Source organism: Cyanistes caeruleus, chromosome 5, assembly GCF_971803275.1.
Source record: "Cyanistes caeruleus chromosome 5, bCyaCae1.hap1.1, whole genome shotgun sequence".
NCBI lineage: Eukaryota > Metazoa > Chordata > Aves > Passeriformes > Paridae > Cyanistes > Cyanistes caeruleus.
The window spans coordinates 47881630-47900475 of record NC_141705.1 but is presented as its reverse complement, the minus strand read 5'-3'; the positions used below and the strand labels follow the sequence as shown (position 1 = coordinate 47900475).

Here is an 18846-nt window from a genome sequence, read left to right as displayed (position 1 = left end):
CAAATAGATACACAAATGGTGTTATTTGAGGGCACCTTGTGATCCTAGCTGGAGTACAGAAATTGAGTATAAGTAAATAAGTAACAATTTATGATGGATGATAAAATTAAAAAAAATAGATATGATACAAATTAATTCTGACTTAACTGATTCACACTAAGACAGAAACAAGCACAGAAAATTAATAGAGTGACTATTACATGCCAGCTGTTCCATGACAACTTAATTATGTACATTTCACAAACAACTTCAACCCAGAAATTAAAAGAAAAATATAAAATTCCTCATCAAAATAAAGAAACTTCTTTTGATTTTAAAAAAAGTCCACTTTCCAAAATGTCATCTATAACAAATACTCTAATGAAATGGTTAAAATATTCGGTAATATTAATGTGATAGTGATAATTTTTACCCATCTGGGATGTATTAAAGACATTTGCATCTCTTGATATATCATTCTACCACTGTAATAAAATCATCAAGACAAACCACATTGCACATCTTTCCTTGTAATTCACAGTGTTTATTTTCTAAGATCAGACTGGCAAATATTCTCCATCTCTTCAGTGTTCACACTGAACCAAACAAATCTGCTTATTGTACATATTTTTGTTTTGTTTAAGATTTGGACAGAAGGGTAAAGCTATAAGAATTGAGAGGGTTGTCTACACTGGGAAAGAAGGCAAAAGTTCTCAAGGATGTCCAATTGCTAAATGGGTAAGTGATGTAAACAAATTAATCTAGTCTAGTATGATGGTTCATGTAGCTGGCAGCAGTGAAGTGTCCTGTTAACTGACACTAGGAAAGTTAAAATAGCTCAACAGCAGCAGAAATATGAGGTGCCTGTAGCCTGCTCCCAGCCATCTCTCATTCCATTGACTTGTTACATGGAGAATAGCAAGAATAAAATTTAATTTAAAAGTATGAAAACCTAAGAAGAAGGGCATGTTTGCCTAGATTTAAGTTTTGCACCACCTGACTTTTTCATTGCTGTTTAGTTTTAGGCTACAAATAAGTCCAGTAAGTTCACCATTGTGATGTCTTTAAAATACCCTCCCAGGTTGAGAGAGGTGTTAGGACACCCTCTTAGCAAACACTGTTGTACTTTGGAACAAATTACTGAGTGATTTGGATTGCTGGGGAAAGACAGGATGAGGAACATTATAATTTAGTTTTCCTAAAAAACTACATTATAGTTTTTATGCATGCCAGACTGCACCCTTTTTAGGAAATGCTTCTCAGTGCTTATGCTACTGGAAGGATACTGCTTTAATTGAAAAACATCTACTGCTTCCAACACTATAATGTTTGTATGTAATAAGAGTGGGTCACAAAACTGTGAGGCTGGTTATGAGTATATTTGCTGAAGTTTGGAAGGGAAGGGGAGAGAGCCCCTGTGTCCAGTTATTTATCCTTACTGCCTGCTTTTCCCTGCATGCTTCCTGTCCTAGCAACCCAGCTCTGTTTAGGGAGACACCTCACTGCTCACTTCCTCTTCCTCACCAATCAATCTGGGCCACAACCGTAACACAGATTCAGGAGAGGATTTCTGCTGAATCAGAGCATGGAGGATATTTTTACAAAGCTGGTTTCCACCACCATAGCCTTCCATGCCATCAGTCAATCCCTTAGAGTCAGATTCATTAAACACAAAGGGTAGCCCTGGCATATCACCATGAGAAAAACAGACTGAACTTCCAGAAGCAAAGAGGAGGACACAGGTAGAAGTAATGTCCCCCCACACACAGTAACACTGAGGTTTCCTGTTCTCTCGCTCTTCACATTAAGAATGGCATCATTTGTGTTGGGGCTCTGGGGTATGTGTTGCTGTACATGCAGGTAGTCCGCAGAAGCAGTCAGGAGGAGAAGCTGCTCTGCTTGGTGCGCGAGCGAGCAGGACACACATGTGAGACGGCCGTCATCGTGATCCTCATCCTGGTCTGGGAGGGAATCCCAACCAGCCTGGCTGATAAGCTCTACTCTGAACTCACCGACACTCTGAGGAAATACGGCACGCTCACGAACCGGCGCTGCGCCCTGAATGAAGAGTAAGTGGAGCAAAAGCTGTGCTCACCAAACCTGCAGGCCCACCTTCAGACCCAGCACCTCTACTCATGCTGTTACCCTGAAACATCTACAACATTCCCAGCTATTTCAGGTGGTCTGAAAACCCACAAACAAAGTAAACACTCTTATAAATAGGGACAAACATTTTATCAGAGCTGTGCAACATCTCAATATATTTAAAAGAAGAGATCTCAGCAGGGGCCAGGATAGCTGATACTTCAACCTTGAAATAAAAGCTGGGTGCACTAAATCATACTTGTGTAAGCTGGCACAGACTAGCCTCAGTCTAAAGAAATTGCATCTTCATTCCATGTCTTTCTGAGAAACAAGAACATTTAGACCAAAATTACCACAGCTATTACTGTATGTTACTTTGACTTCATGGGTAGAGTCATGTATCAGGAATTATTGCTTAGCCCCTGTCAGAGGGCTCCCACATTCTTGCAGTGCTGTCAGCACAAGCCCCTGTTGGCACCATGAGTGTCAATACCTAACAAGGCACCACACAAACATACCCTCACCTGGGCAAGCTGGATTTCTCACACAAGTGTAGAACCCCCAAAGAACCTGCTTTGTAACCATGAACTATTCACTCTGATAAATTCTTCTGTTATGATGTGTATGTCTCCCTCTTGCATTTCTGCATTATTTACTGCTGGAAGATGATCCACACCACTGGTTCCCTGGAGCACTTGGCAGAATGCTGATAGCTACTGCCTGAGCACCACAGGGGGACCTGCCTGCTGCTAACAGCTGTGTTCTCTTATCTTTTAGACGAACTTGTGCATGCCAAGGGCTGGACCCTGAAACTTGTGGTGCTTCATTTTCCTTTGGTTGCTCCTGGAGCATGTACTACAATGGTTGTAAGTTTGCCAGAAGCAAGATTCCAAGAAAGTTTAAGCTGATGGGGGATGACCCAAAAGAGGTTAGTGTCCATTTCTGAAACAAGCTTCATTTGCAAAGAAATGTTTTCTGTTGCTCTGTAAATAGAGATACAGTACGAGAGAGCAGGGCCCGAGGCCTCCCTGAGTGCTGGACAAGTAGGGTAATTAAATAACAGCCAGTCAAAACCGATTGATTCCAGTCACTGAGCCAGCTGAATTGACTGTCCAAATTCTGACAGCTGGTAAAAGCCCTGAGACTTGAAACCATGTTTGCAGGCTTTCACAATTAGAGGAGAGGGCATGGCCTGAATAATTCTGGCTGTATTAGGCCTGCAATTGAGCATTCCCCAGTGGCACAGTGGAAGGTTTACCAGCTAATGGCACATAACACTTCAACTGGGAACCAGAGCAGACAGGTTCAATGGAGCCAACCATGGTGAAACTCTGAGATGACAATAGGAAGAAGAGGATAAGAAGACTCATTCTACTTACAGTCCTGCCCCACTGAATGTTTCCAGACTGGGCTCTGTGTTACAACTGGCAAGTATTTAAAACAAGCCAGAGTAATAAAGATTGACCTTAGCCTGGACACAAGATATGCTGAAGTTATGACTGAAGTGACTCTTAGACACCTCCAGCAAGTCATGAAGCTCCAGTGGCACAGTCTGCTTTCTGGCAAGGATGTGCAGATTGAGTCCCTTGCCTGTGTACTGGCACATTAGTGCACAGTCTCACTGTATTTTGATGTGTTACACATATCCAAGCTCAAATTACTCTCTCATAATCAGAGAGACAGGTACTTCTGCATCCTACCACCTGTGCTGAAAAAAGTGCACTGTTCAGAATATCATCATAGCTAACATACAGGTTTTCCTGCCCACTGCTCTTCTACAGCACCAAGAACTACAGAATAGCTCTTCTCCAAACATGCTGTGGGAGAAAGCCTTCTTTATCACAGCCTGCAATCCTAAACTACCTACATTTCTAAGATGGATACCTGGCCAGAGCACACCAGGACACTCTTCCAGCTTTCATGCTTGGATTTACTTCATATGGAAGCCAGATTCAGGCAGGAAAGGTGGTTTTACCCTCCAGTCCTGGTCCCAAAGTTGGGGCAGCCAAAATATGCATCCAGACCAGGGGCTGGGTTCCACAGACACAATATAGACAGCACAAACAGAATCCTCACCAATAAAAAAAACAGAAGTTATATTAACAAATACTAACCTACAGGCCATACAAAAGCTCCACATTCTGACAGCAGGCACGAGGTCACAGCAAGATGTTTTTTTGACGATTTCATGTCAAAACCAAAGTAGGATATTGTCCTGTAGTAGGGAATACAAACTTTCAACACACCAAATGCATTTCTCTCTGAAACCTGTTTTCTCACAGTGCTTCACATCTTCCTTAAATACAAAAGCTCATAAAAACAAATATGCCACTCCAGTATGCCACCATTCTGTATGCATTTAAAATTAAAGATAAGGGCCTCATACAGACAAGGTTTTGAATTTGGGATTCTCATCCTTAGATGATGGGGAACAGCTCTGAAGTATGTTATTAGATTTTTTTTTAAAACACTTTATTTTGGCAGTGTTCAGTTTAGAGGAAAAAGGAGGTGTGGTCATTCCCACTCCATATCACCATTTACTAAACACATCCATGATTCTTCACTGCTTAAGAACTGGGAACTTTTTGCAGGCTGCAGTATTTAAATATTTTTAAATTTCTACATGTAAAATATTTCAGCATGTCAAAGTGTTGTCACTGCAATGTGAAAAACCCTTAAATTAGCCATATTTACTTGGACCATTCTGATGTTATTACTCTCAAGCTTTCTGAAGAGTATTATTTTCCCACAACTCCAGAAAAGGAAAATAATGAGGATTATCACACTTAGGTCTAAAACATATCCATGTTGAAGAATGTGATTTTACTCAATATAAAACAAAAGTATAGTATGTGATGTTCTATTGCACATTTCCCACTACACTACTGCAACTGCTTCATTCCTTTAAAGGCCTTGGAACAATAAAATTAAAAGGAGATTCATAACAGTCACTGTCTAAACACCAATGATATTGGTTTATGCCTTTACACAACCATCAGTGCAAACATGATGGTGTAAAGACCCTAACTTGCTGGATCTCAGATGTACAGTATGGAAATGTCACTGAACCCTGTTTCGTCTCTAACAGGAGGAAAAACTAGAATCTAATTTGCAGAATCTGTCAACCCTGATGGCACCTACCTACAAGAAGCTTGCACCTGATGCATATAACAACCAGGTATGATGGGGATAAAAAGGAATATGAGCAATCATGGAAATAACCTGATTTTTAACATACTTCCCAATGCTTCAGCCTTGTCCCAAACCGTTATATCCATCTCGTGCCAACATTTCTTTGACATCAGCATGAAGACAAATAGAAATGAACAATTCCACTTAAAATGCTCTCACAAGTAAAACTAGCAGGATTTGGTCCACTAAATAGAATTAATCTTTTCACCTACATCAACACAATAAAATTATTTCGCTCTTCAGCTCCAAAATACAAATTTCTCAATTTAGCATGACTTACCATCCAAACCAGCAAAGCTGCCATGAACACGGTTTGAGATTGGCAACGGTTTGCACTCAAGTCCTGAAGCCACAGTTTCAGTTCTGCTCTCTCAAGAAGCAGATGAATTTAGTTTTTACCAAAACACCCTTTATAAACATGCTTTTAAAGTGAAGTTTTATATTTGAGTACACTCAGCTCTGTGTATGTACACAAGTGCCTGCACCAGCCTTCTTGCATGAGGAGATCGTGTGCGCCTGTTTTCTGTGGATCTGTGTTCTTGGACACCAGCACGTTCAGAGCTTTGATGATGTTCTCCCTGTGGCTGTGTCTTGCCTACATTTCATTACAAAATGTCTTTCAGTGATTTAGACCAAAATGTGACAGCACACCACCTGCAAACAAATAACTGTTAACCCTCATTTTCATTGCTCAGGTTGACTACTGTTAGGAATATTCACAGAATTTACAGTCCCCAGACTTTCAGCATCTACTACAAACTGTGACATTATCCTGCTCTCCTATTGACAGAACTGTAAAACTAGCACAAGATATATTTCTCAGAAACAGTAAACTAACACAAAACTGTCCATTATTATCTGCAGTAAAATTCACTCTTTTACTGCGTACTTAGTACCAGCTAGACAGGGTAATCAGACTCAGTGCAGACTCACCCAGTTTCACTTACCTGATCAGGTAACATTTGGAGACTCATTATGGAGAAAACTGTGGCTATGTGCCCACTAGCTGTGGTTATCTGTCCATATATACCTGAGAGGCATTCTGCAAGAGAAAATGGGAAGAGAAAGAAAAAAAATAAAAGAGGTGGTGACCAAGAAATTGTTTCTTTGCTTGGGCTGCTTTACTTTTCCCACAAAAATTCACTAAAGAACTTTTCTCCAAGTAAGCTGTGGTGCTGAAACATTTGCTGAAAATACATGCTTTTACATGTTCAAATTTTTACCTTATGTAATAAGGGATGGCTTATTTCAGGAGCTTCATGTAGACCTTATATTTGTAGGGAAACTGTACTCAAGCTACTGTCAGGGGCTTTAAAGAAAGATGATTGAGTTCTAATTTGTATGATATTGTAAAAGGTTCTAAAATCAAAAAAGCACTAAAATCACATTTCAAATTCCCAGATTTATTCTAATCCAAAATTTGGACCACTTCTGGATTACAACCCAGAACTGGAAAGAGTCTGTTTCCCAACTGGACTGAATAGATAATTTCAGAGAGCAGCTGGACTGTATAGCTTGATCAGGCAATTATAGTCTGGCTAACATTTCAGATCACTCACATTTAATTCCAAAAAAGTTTACACAGTTTTCAAGTTTTGTTCTGCTTTTATTTTCAGATTCCAGTGAAGTAAATAATCCAGATTTGAAAAATCAATGAGCAATGTGAGCAAACTAGACATATTTTTAGTGATTTTGAATGAAGACTTGGCAAAGCTTCTAATTTGACCTTAACTAAAAAAGGCATCCATTAAATTCCAGTAAGTGTAGATGTTCTGTGCATTCACTTGAAAGGTTCAGGAATTTCAGCAAAGCATTTTATAACTGTGGTTTCATTTTTAATTTTCTAAATAAAATATGAAGCCATAATTTTTCCAAGGCTTTATCTTCCATTACAAAATCTTTTCTTTTTGTTTAAGGTCTGTTGTTGCATTATGAGTTCTTTGTAAAGCTCCTTAATAATGACTGCATGGGTACAAAGCACTGTCTTGACTGAATTCTCTCTTTTTAGTCAGGGGTTAGATCTGTACTTAAGCTAATGAAATATATGTTTAGCATGCCAAAATATTACAAATCAAAAAGCAAATTATTATTTTTCATTAAGTCATTCTGAAGTCAATTTTCTAAAGGCATTTTCCCTTAATAGCTTGGTATACTTCCAGTCTACACAAACATATCACTCTCAGAGTGCCAGTCACGGAAATCATGCACTGCATTTGTCATGTAAAAACACCAACCCCTGGCAGAAAATCAGGAGTAATACACAAGGAAAAGTATTATTGACTAATTTCACAATCACACCAGAGACTGAAGGTACCAGGGAACAAAGCAGCAAGGAATGAAGCACGGATACAAATCGGCCATCAAATTTCTGTAGTTTATTTGCTTTCAAGATGTGTTGTCACCTCCAAGATGTGAGGGAGACCTGCCCTTTGTCACAGCAGAGCATTCCTTGTGCACTCAGTGTCCTGCAGCACCCAGTGAAACCTGTCCTGTTTCTCCAGATCGAGTATGAACACAGAGCCCCCGAGTGTCGCCTGGGTTTGAAGGAAGGTCGCCCATTCTCAGGGGTCACTGCCTGCCTTGACTTCTGCGCTCATGCTCACAGAGACTTGCACAATATGCAAAACGGGAGTACTCTGGTAAGTCTGGGATGTGTAACAGCCTCCTCACTCCAGCACTCAGCTCCTGGCTTTGATTCATTATCTCCTCTCTGTTTAAATTTACACTGCATAATGCAGATTAGTTTTAAAAAAAAAATAATAAATTAGGCAGTAACTGAGCTAACTTATTACCCCCTACACACATTTTCCTTTCAAATGAATGAAACTTACGGTGTATTAAAGAAAGGTTTAACACAGGCCTGGTAAAAGAGGAACAGTGGAGACAGTGGAAAGAAGGTCCCAGCAGAGATTAAATGCCCGTTTCAGTGTTCTTGGCACTAAACTGTTCACATTTATCCTCTTGAAACCCTTCTTCTTCTAACAACTTTGGATTATATTCCTGCTTTGGATGAGCAGAAAGTCTGCAAGTCCATGTACCCCTTACTCTCCTCACTTCTGATTTCTGGCAAGTACAGCAAAAGTTCTAAAGAAGATATAATAAAAGCAAGCTGGTTCTCAATGTATACTGGATTATTTCTGTGACAAAACAGTTGGGCCAAACATAGGAAAGAATACTCTTCAGTTCTGAATAATCATAAAGGCTGTGGTTGGAAGCAGCTCCCTAGATTTACAGTGCAGCTCTTACTACAACCGAAGAGAGTATCTGCCTTTTCAATTCAAACGGAATTTTTCTTGTTTCCAGAGTCTGACTAAATTCACAAGTTAATCACCACTAATACAATGTAGATTTCCAGCTGAGCTTTCTTCCCAAATCTGGGACAATGATTTTCCTGCAGAATATGTCTCTATTAGCATCTTTTTCCACAGAGATCCTCCCAATACCTATTCTAGCTAGAACTAATACTACAGGCTTGCTGTATGACAACAGTAACTTCCCTAAATCTTGTTATTAACATTACAGTTACACTGTAAGGGGGTGTGAAGTGTAACACCAGTGTGTTACATTGCACACTCTCTCTAACCGGTAGCTGCTCTATGTATTGTAGTGAAAGAGTCTTCAGGTGAGTACAAAGTCCCCAATTCCACTGCTTTAGCTTTTCGGCCACAGTACAATGGATCACAGAGTTTATTTCGCATGAGGGTAATCCCTAACTATACCGTTTATTTCAGCACAAGAAAAAGAAATAGATATCTATACACCTTCTGTTTCTTTTAATACTGTCCAACAAATAGAGGAAATTATATTTGCAGGCTTGTTGTGATATGGAAATTTGCACAGAAACTTACAGTTTACAATGATCTTGCGAGATGCCAGTGCTGACAGTGTCAGGGCAAGGCACAATGCAGAGGTAGAATTTCAGATCTCTAATACACTTTTCTAACAGGTTTGCACACTGACTAGAGAAGACAATCGTGAAATTGGCCAAACACCAGAAGATGAGCAGCTCCATGTGCTCCCATTATACAAAGTCTCTGATGTGGATGAGTTTGGAAGCACTGAGGGCCAGGAGGAGAAGAAGAAGAATGGCAGCATCCAGGTCCTTACTTCCTTTCGACGAAAAGTAAGGATGCTAGCAGAGCCCGTTAAGACCTGTCGGCAAAGGAAGCTAGAAGCAAAGAAAGCAGCTGCAGAAAAGCTCTCCTCCTTGGAGAATGGGTCTAGCAAAGCTGAGAGAGAGAAGTCTGCTGCAGCACGCAACAAGCAAGGCACCTCTGAAGCAGCAGGTCATGCAAAGCAGCTGGCAGGTAAACACAGGAATCTGAGCGGGGTCAGCAGTGGTAAGCATCCTACAAATCAGGGTCAATTATAATCAGTCTCAAGAAAACTATTATTTTCAGCTCAAGAACGTACTGAAATAAAAAGGCAAGAGATTTCTTGAAAGCAAATACCACTATTATATAAATACTAGAGTGCCAAATTTGGTACAACTCCAGAGAAGAAAAAATAAAGAAAAGTTGAAATGAGAAATCTTATACTGTTGGATAGTTAACACTTGTAGAAATCTAGAAACAAACTCTGCTTGCCATCCAGTGTATTGTAAAGTATCTTTGAAGCACTAGTGTTGCTTCTGAAGATGAATAGATCACACGGACACAGGTCGAGGTGTGGTGAAAAGAAGAGAAAGTTTATTTTTTCTCTCGGGATTTATACGTTTTTGACCACGGCCAGGGACTGGATGGTCAGGATAACACTTTCTCACTGCACTGGCCATGAGAGATGTCCATCACAAGATGTGTAACAGAATGTACACATATCTATGTTTACAGTTACTGTCCTGGGAAAGTCTTTAGAAAACTATGTTAGCAAGCTCAGAAGCTGAGTTTTCAGGGCGACACACTAGTAGTGCTAGAAGCCATGAAGAGAAGTATGTAGTGCTACTGCCAAAGAATGACCTACTCATCACTCAATGCCTGCCACTGTTACAGAGACCCTCCTAATTTCAGGAAATACAAGCACAACCTCTTTACCACTATTTATACCCTCTACCTCCAGATCAAAAGCAAAGCAGGTTTTGTGTAGTGGAGTAAGAGTTTATGGCATTTCTCAGCAGCAGATTTGAGAGTCCTGAGCAAAGGAGTTACCAGAACTATTTCACTGTTGCAGCAGTTTTCCCAGAGAGGAAAAAAGCCATACATCCAGGGCCACCCAGAAGGTCACTGAAATACTTAATAAATGAAGAGAAGTCAGCTGTCCCATGACCCAGGCAAGGGTTGTGGCCATTAAATGATGCCATTGCACTTTAATGAATGGTATTTTTGCTCTCATGTCTTCAGTTAATGTGCACTGTTCTATCAGTGAATGTTGTTTTTAACATACTGCTAGGAACACTTCTTGTAGTCAGTTCTATTCATGTAGATGAGACGAATTATTTATTCTTGGGGAAAAGAAAGTCACTTTGTGCACAGCTGTTTGGGAGCACTTTGATGCTCCATTTCATGGGGTACTTAAAAGATAATTCAAATCTTTGGATTTTGTGCATGTGACTCAGAACAGTCTGCACTGTCCTCTTTTCCTCACTGCCACTAGCATCTGATCTTGTTGGATACATGCCAAAGAGGAAGAGTAGCCTTAGTATTTACTCAGCTTCTTAAAGGATGGTGTTTGAGATATTAGAAAGGGAGGGTCTTGTAAATGAATCTACTTATCTTAGAAATTTCATATAATGTATGCAGTTTGTTGGGTGGTTGGTTGGTTGGTTGGCTGGTTTGGGGCCTTTTTTTAAAAGCCTGTTTGTTGTGTGGTTGTTTTTTCCTTTTTACATCTACAGATCTTTTACGTCTTTCAGGACCAGCCACACAACAACAGCAGCAGCAGCAGCAGCAGCAACAACATCCACAGCACTCTCTCCCTAACAACCCTCAGTCAAATCCCATTAACTCTTACTCGGGTTCAGGTTCTGCAAATCTCTATGGAAGGTTGCCTAATCCAGCCAGTGCTTATCCAAACTCTTTGTACACTTCAGATCCATATGGAGGGTCCAATCCCATGAACCTCTATACAACCTCATCACAGTCTGCGGGGTCTTATTTGAATTCTTCCAGTCCAATGAACCCTTATTCAGGATCTTTAAGTCAAAATAACCAATATCCCCCCTACCAATGCAATGGAAACATAGCTATGGACAACTGCCCCTCTTACTTGGGCTCCTACTCTTCCCAGCATCAGCACATGGACTTGTATAGTTGCCAGAGCCAAGACCATATGTCTAAACTAAGTCTACCACCCATTCAAACATTATACCAGCATAGGTTTGGGAATAACCAGAGTTTTGGTCCCAAGTACTTGAATTATGGAAACCAAAATATGCAGGTAGACTCCTTCAGTAATTGCACCATTAGACCAAATTTACACCACGTAGGGTCATTTTCCTCTTACTCAACCCATGAGGCCAATGGCCATTTTATGGAGGTTGCCTCAAGGTTAAAATCTAATCTGAGTAATCCAAACATGGACTATGCCTCCATGAGTAAAACAGGTGAACATCATCACATTCAACCCCCTCCACATTTATCACATGACTACCATTCTGCTCCAAGTATGTTTAGTGGTCCTCCTAATTCACTGCATCTCCAAAGTAAGGATAATGAGATTATTTCACATGCAGTTAATGGCTTGTCTAACATGCTTCCAGGTCAAAATCATGACAGGACAACTCCCCAGGGTGGTTTAGATAAAACTGACGTGCTGAATCCAGAAAAAGCAGAGGATCCTGATGAAGTCTGGTCAGATAGTGAGCAGAACTTTCTGGATCCAGAAATTGGAGGAGTGGCAGTTGCTCCATCTCATGGGTCAATTCTCATAGAGTGTGCAAAACGCGAGCTCCACGCAACGACTCCCTTAAAAAATCCCAACAGGAACCATCCCACCAGAATATCCCTTGTATTTTACCAGCACAAGAGCATGAATGAGCCAAAACACGGTCTGGCTCTGTGGGAGGCAAAGATGGCTGAGAAGGCAAGAGAGAAAGAAGAGGAATGTGAGAAGTATGGCCCAGACTACGTGCCTCAGAAATCCTATGGCAAAAAAGCCAAGCGGGAGCCTGCGGAGTCCCACGAGCCCTCTGAGCCAACGTACCTGCGCTTCATCAAGTCCCTGGCACAAAGGACACTGTCGGTCACCACGGACTCCACCGTAACTACATCTCCATATGCCTTTACACGGGTTACAGGGCCTTACAACCGATATATCTGACTTCACACCTTGGTTGGTTACCTCATTTGAAAAAACATCTTGTCACTAGGGTAGTAGTGCTTTAGGTTTCGTGGACAGAACTCATCGGTTGAAAAAGCCTCGGCACACCAGCAAAAAGAGGTAAATCTCACTAGAGCACGTGTTTTCCACTGATTTTTAAGTGGTCACAGATGGCATGTAGGAAACAAGACCAAAGCATCCTATGCAAAAACAAACAAACAACAATAAAATAGAAGAAGAAAATAAAAGGAAAGAAAAAAGGACAGAACACAACCAAAACCATTTCACAAGTTACATTGGAAAACACTGGCTCTATTACTGAAAGAGATAACCTGCAAATGGATTTTTTTTTTTCCTTACAGTTTTGCACATCTGTGGCCACTTTTCATGTCATCAAGTTTGCATAGTCATGGAACAGGAGCAAAAAAAAAAACCCTAAAAAATAATACTGTAGTATTACAACTGCAGGAATCTTAAAATAACATCTGGTGCTGAATCTATGATGTACTGAAATACTGGAATTATGGCTTTTTAACATGCAGTTTTTACTGTAATCTTAATAGCCTTTTGATTTTATTTAACAAAGTAGATAAGTATAAGACAAATAGACAGCAAAACACTGAATTTGTTTGAATATTCTAAAACCATGGTGCTATTTAAGAGAATGGTGTCTTTATTTTATCAGTCAAACAGTTAATGCCTTTATAACAAAATGTCAATGATACAGTCAAATGTTCTTCAGCAACTGGGAGGACCTTTTCATTCATGTATGTATTGAAGTTACCTGGTGTTAAAATAAGCTTACTTTTTAACATATGGGAATTACAAAGACCTCTGGATTTTGCTCATCCAGTCAAGTCCTAAAAAAGGACAATAAAAGAGAGAGATATTTTTTTTTAAATAGTGTTTCGAAAGCACTTTGTCTACCTAAGCTTGGCAACTTGAACAATGCTAAGGTACTAAGACATTAAAAAAAAAAAAAAAAAAGAAGAAGAGTTTACTTTGATTTTAAAATGCAAAGATAATTTTTTTAAACTAAAAAAGCTTTTAAATACTTTTGGTTTAGCCATGCATCAGCTAGTGGGCTACATATCCATTTTTAATACAGTCAGTTATGGTAAAAATGGGGCTTACTGGATATAAGGGAATACTTAAGTACACAAAACACATTTTTTCTGGTGCTCATCTCACACAGCTATACTGTAAACTGTTTTCTACAATTATTATGACAAGTTCATTGCTCAAATATGTACAGTTTTAAGGAAATAATTTTATATTAACCACAGGTAATAATTAGCAGCATGCAACAAACTACACCTAGTTAGCTTGGGCTTCTGCTGTTTCTAGAGATCTTTGCGCTCCCACTATGGAATGGCAGAACTGCTTCTGTGTTGATAATTATGTACATTGTGGTGCAAGTCATTTCTTGGTGCAAGTGGCCTCTTTTCCAGAAAGACAGAGCAGACTGATGCCTACATAAGATGAATGAAACAGGGTTAGTTCTGTGCGATTCCGTTGATTAATAGATAAAAAAAATAGGCAGCTGGCTTGCTGTGGTGGTTTTAAATCAATAATTTCTATTAAAAATAAAAAAAAAAGCAGGAGAGTTGTATAGTAAATTAAATTGTAAACAAAACTTTTTTTAACGCAATGCTTTAGTATTTTAGTACTGTAAAAATATTAAATCTATATATATTTGGGTTTTGAGCTGAATTCACATCATGGTGCTACTCAGCCTGCTACAAATATATCATAATGTGAGCTAAAAATACATTAAAAGGTTTGAGTGATGTTCCTACTTGTCATATACCTCAACACTAGTTTGGCAATAGGATATTGAACTGAGTGTGAAAGTTTATATATTGTATACCATCTTTTTCCCCCAATAGCCTTTGAAAAAAACAAACAAAAAACTAAACAAAAAAAAAAAACTCTTGATACTTGACATTTTAGCAAGTATAACTTGAACTTCAACTTTTTTTTTTCTTTTTTTTTTTCTTTTTGGTTCTAAAAATTCAGGGATATTTCAGCTCATGTTCTCCTATGCCAATGTGTCATCTGTGTGTATGTAAAGCTGTTGTAGGTTAAATATATTATTCTTGGGGTTTTTGTTTTTTTCAGGGATTTAATGTTTTTCTTTTGAATCCCTTCTCTTATTTTTCTTGTACATGTATTGTGTAACTAAAACTAATTTTGTAAATTTGTTAGCTCTTTATTGTAACAGAAGTGTTTAAGAGATCTAGAATGTTTTGACTGTTTCAAATGATTAAACAAAAAGAAAGTAGAATGCACTGAGCTGATTAAAGGGAAAAATGTAAGTCAGGGGTTTGGCAAGTGACTGTTTGCTAGAGTTGTTCAAGTCACTCTCTAAACAAGGCTTCTTAAATACTGTAATGAATAAAATAAAATATAAAAAGGTACAGTCTGTACAAGGGCTTCCCTAAACATGCAAACCTCCATGTCCCAGCTATATCTTGTGCAATATACTGTAAGATTAAGTTCGGTCGAAATAAATTCTATCCAACAGAATCACAACCTAACTCAAGTAAATCAAAGGAGGCCTTTGGGTTTAATGGTCAAGTATTTATTATGACAATTTTGTTTTTTCTCAGTCTGTGACTTTATCCACTCATTGAAACGAAAGTTTTGCCTTTTTGAAAAAAAAAAAAAAAATGACGGTTATATGTCAGATTAAGTAAATCATTATATATCTTCATCTTTTGGTGATTTTTTTTTTTTAATCCTATATAATTCACGTAATCCATAGTAGATGTTTGGTTAATATACCATGCACCGTCATTTGCCAAACTGCTGGCAGCAGGAGCAGGAAGCTTAGTTGGAGAATCAGTTTTGTATTGTAAATACCTGAGCTGTAATTTTTGGTGTACAGAGCCCTGCCTCAGTTGGAATGAATGACAAAGAAGACAGAGTTGCTTGTATAGGATTATCAGGTTGACTATAGCCATACTTGAAGATGCTTCTGAGAGTTGTCAACTTTACTTGAATGAATTTTTCATCTTGATTGACGCACAGCAGTAAAAAGTTCACTTCTAAAGCTAGTGGTTAACTTGTGTAGGAAACTTTAGCAGTTTGACACTAAGGTAATGAACTTCTGTGTGCATTTTCTATGCTTATGTTCTACTTTTTTTTTACTTTAGTTTCATTCATTTTCATGAGATGTTTGGTATGTCTATAAAAAGAATCCGAGGATGGTTATAAATACTGTAAGTATTGTAATGTAATGCAGGTTATTTGAAAGCTGTTTATTATTATATCATTCCTGATAACGCTGAGATGTGGGTGTTTTTAATAAAATTTATATTTATTTAATGCACTCTAAGTCTGTCTTGCAGAAACTTGTCTTTCCTTGTCATTTCTACCAGCTAACCACAGAGCAGGCATCACGCTCAAACAAAGTGTATCACTAGGGACTCCAAAACAGGAAGCCTCAGCCCCATATTTATTCCTAGTTCTGCTTTGACTCTTACCTCTAAGAGGTTGGGACACAGGCTGCTGAGCCCAGGCTACTGCTCCATAAAATCTGTGTTTACAGGAAAGGAGGGAGGCATTTTTATGGGCAAGAAGAGACTGTAGGTTAAGAATCTTTCTACTTTATTTCAAATCACTCCCAAATGGTGGGATGCTCCAAAAAATAGCATCGTGCCAGGGGAGGGTTAGATTAGATGTTAGGAAAAATTTCATTACCAAGAGGGTTGTAAGATTGGAAAAGGCTGTCCTGGGAAGTGGTTGAATCACCATCCCTAGAGCTATTCAAAAGACCTGTACATGTGGCACCTCGGGACATGGTTTAGTGGTGGACTTGGCAGTACAGGTTTACTGTTGGACTTAATGACTTTAAAGTTTCTTTTCCAACCTAAATTGTTCTGTGACCAAGAAAAACCCCAAAACTATAAAAGCCAAAAACCACAGGTATAATCTAAATCACTCAGAAGCTAGAGAAAAGCAGAAGCAGTAAGAAAGTGTGTCTGAATAAATACCAGGACATACATTCTTGGAGGCATCACACAAAACCTTGTTCTCCTGGTCCCTTTGTTTAACTTCAGGGGGGATATCAGGACTGAATTCTGAAATAGCCTATTCTGAGGGAAAAGGCAGAAATTGCTCTCTCCACAGTTGCAAAATGTTTCTGTGACAATTGCAAGAATTCTCAAGCTTCCTTTTTTAAGAGTCCGAGTTTGTGCCAGCACTGGTCACCCCATCCATCAACACCGCACACCTTGCTATGCACATTCAGATCACTCAGTGTCTTGGGAATGTGGCAAAAACTCAGCACTCGGCAATGTTCCCCCCAGCTCTCAGTGTATTCCCAGATGGGAATGTCTTGAGACAGGCTAGCACCCTGCAGCAGCCAAATGTTGCTCTTTTCTGTGCACAGGTGTACTTTCCTGCATCAGACAGCTGAACAGATGGATGCACTGGCTTTAACTGAGCTCTCACAGCCCTTTAGCCTTCCTTGGGAAAGAATCCTGCCATTAATGAACATCCCCACTGGATCCCTTTCAACATAATTTCTTCAGTGCCTTTCCAGAGATCTCATTCCAGAGGTGCTAACATGGCACAATGTGCTCATAGCCAAGACCACAGAGAAGTCAAACCAGACCTTGCCATGGCTCTTCCTGAGACTTGGGCAGTTTGCTCCTGTTCCCCAGGGGGCCGTGACAAGGCACCGCTCACCATCACCAGCCAAACCACTGGCAGTAGCCCCCATACAGTGGTTACAACTGGGGATGCCCAGCTGAACACCCAAGTAGCTTCTGCCTCACCTTTTCTCTTCACTTCCCTATCTGTTCTGTCATTTCCCACCTTTTTATATCTCACAGGACAATGCAGCTTTCTAATGGGAATGACTGGAAAGCCTGTGGTGGCAAGCCAAATCAGGGTGAACAAATGCCAAGCAAAAATTAAGAGCAACAAGCAATGATGCTCAGACATATGGAAAAGTATCCAACACAAAAAAAGATGAAAGTAAGAACACAACAGCTTCCCTTGGAGAAGCAAAGCCACTTACAGAAGGCTGGGATTAAGTCATGGGCAATGGTGGTTTGTCAAGAAACTATTTCATTTGGTCATTATGCACATTTTCAACACACTTTCAAATAGAAAAAAATTTAGAAAAGCCCAAATCTTTTCACTCAAGTTAAGCTCTAAGCAGAGGAACAAGATCTTGGATTTAAACATGAGCCCTGTGGTTTACCCTGCCTGCAAAACAGAACCTACAGAAAAGCACGTTCTCTTGCCCTTAGGCTGTTCCCAAGAGCCAGGCCCTGCCAGCAGAGCTCTCCACTACTTCTACAGTTGTGTGACAAGTGCCACCCCAAACCTGCAAAGGTAATCCAGCAGCGCTGATACTAAAACTGGCACATGTCATCTCAGCAGCAAATTAATAGTCTGCTATTTAATTGACACAGTAACATTTCTTTTTCCTGAAAAAAAGATGCACCTGTCAAGTTCTGTTACACTGCTTACCTAATGCAGACACAATTAATAATTTTGAGGCATGTTTTGTCTTAGAGGACTGATGGGTCCATCCCCACCAACCCATGAGCCACAATGACCACTGTCCTTGCATCACTCTGAGACACTCTGCTTTCCAACTATGCTTTGCATTATGTATGCATTGTGAGTCCATTTACTATGACCTGTAAATGATCCCCTAAATTAATTTAATTAGGGAAAATATTGTGCTAGGAGAAATTCTTGCAGAACTTGGGAGATAAGTCAGCTCTATGTTTTATTTGTCTCAGCTCTAACCAGCAAAGGGAGTATCTGTCATTAGGAGAGAAAGTTCTGGTGATTTAAAGAAGCAAAAAATGCTCATTTTTAGAGGGAAGAAAAATTTTGCACTGGGGGCAAGAACATGAGAAAGAAGGAAGAGGTCTGTTCAAGATCTACTGTTGTCCTTTCCGCTGGGAGAACACTGAAGCTGGAAGCTGCTTACTTGACGTGGATGTTGCAACATGGGGCACTTAAGCCCCAGACAAACACCACTGTCACTGCAGCAGAGTGGGGGGCCAGGGGCCCTGTTCATGCAGGGGAATATAAAAGAAGGATCCATGGAGAAGGGAATGGCATACTTCCTACAACATACTGTAAAAACATCCCCAAAGATTTTCTATTTACAAATCTCTTTACTCGACTTAAAAGTCTCCTTCCTAGCAAGTTTGTGAGAATAAGGCATATTCTTTCTCCCTCAAAACCATTTTTGCCATTAGTTCAGGTGTTTGGAGTACTCACAACCTTGGCACTCAGGTCCTCCATGTCTGAACAGATTCAGATCATCATCATTCTAAAAGGCTTGAAGTACTCAGGGTACAC

At 39.7% G+C, this 18846-nt stretch overlaps 2 protein-coding genes across 9 annotated transcripts in view; one reads left to right on the top strand and one right to left on the bottom strand.

Annotated features, from left to right (window-relative positions):
* Positions 1-14791, top strand: part of TET2 (tet methylcytosine dioxygenase 2) — a 70998-nt gene extending 56207 nt beyond the window's left edge. The window contains exons 4-10 of the mRNA XM_086888294.1: positions 624-717; positions 1840-2048; positions 2842-2992; positions 5153-5242; positions 7758-7895; positions 9203-9563; positions 11087-14791. Of these exons, the coding sequence (XP_086744420.1) occupies positions 624-717; positions 1840-2048; positions 2842-2992; positions 5153-5242; positions 7758-7895; positions 9203-9563; positions 11087-12510 (2467 nt within the window). The 3' untranslated portion in view covers positions 12511-14791. The remainder of the gene's footprint in view (positions 1-623; positions 718-1839; positions 2049-2841; positions 2993-5152; positions 5243-7757; positions 7896-9202; positions 9564-11086) is intronic.
* The window catches only part of LOC147653086 (uncharacterized), an 88941-nt gene that overhangs the window by 48321 nt on the left and 21774 nt on the right, over positions 1-18846 (bottom strand). For 2 of the 8 annotated variants that reach the window (XR_015286647.1, XR_015286644.1), the window contains 3 exons: positions 6204-6298; positions 4179-4279; positions 74-2037 (listed from right to left, as the gene is read on the bottom strand). Coding sequence is in view for 1 of the 8 variants with exons in the window: in XM_086888322.1 (XP_086744448.1) it covers positions 6204-6298 (95 nt within the window). In the remaining 7 variants the exon portion in view is untranslated. Of the gene's footprint in view, positions 1-73; positions 2038-4178; positions 4280-5536; positions 5911-6203; positions 6299-12531; positions 12711-18768; positions 18820-18846 lie in introns of those variants that run through there. The other 6 variants (XR_015286643.1, XR_015286645.1, XR_015286642.1 and 3 more) reach the window with 5 other exon arrangements.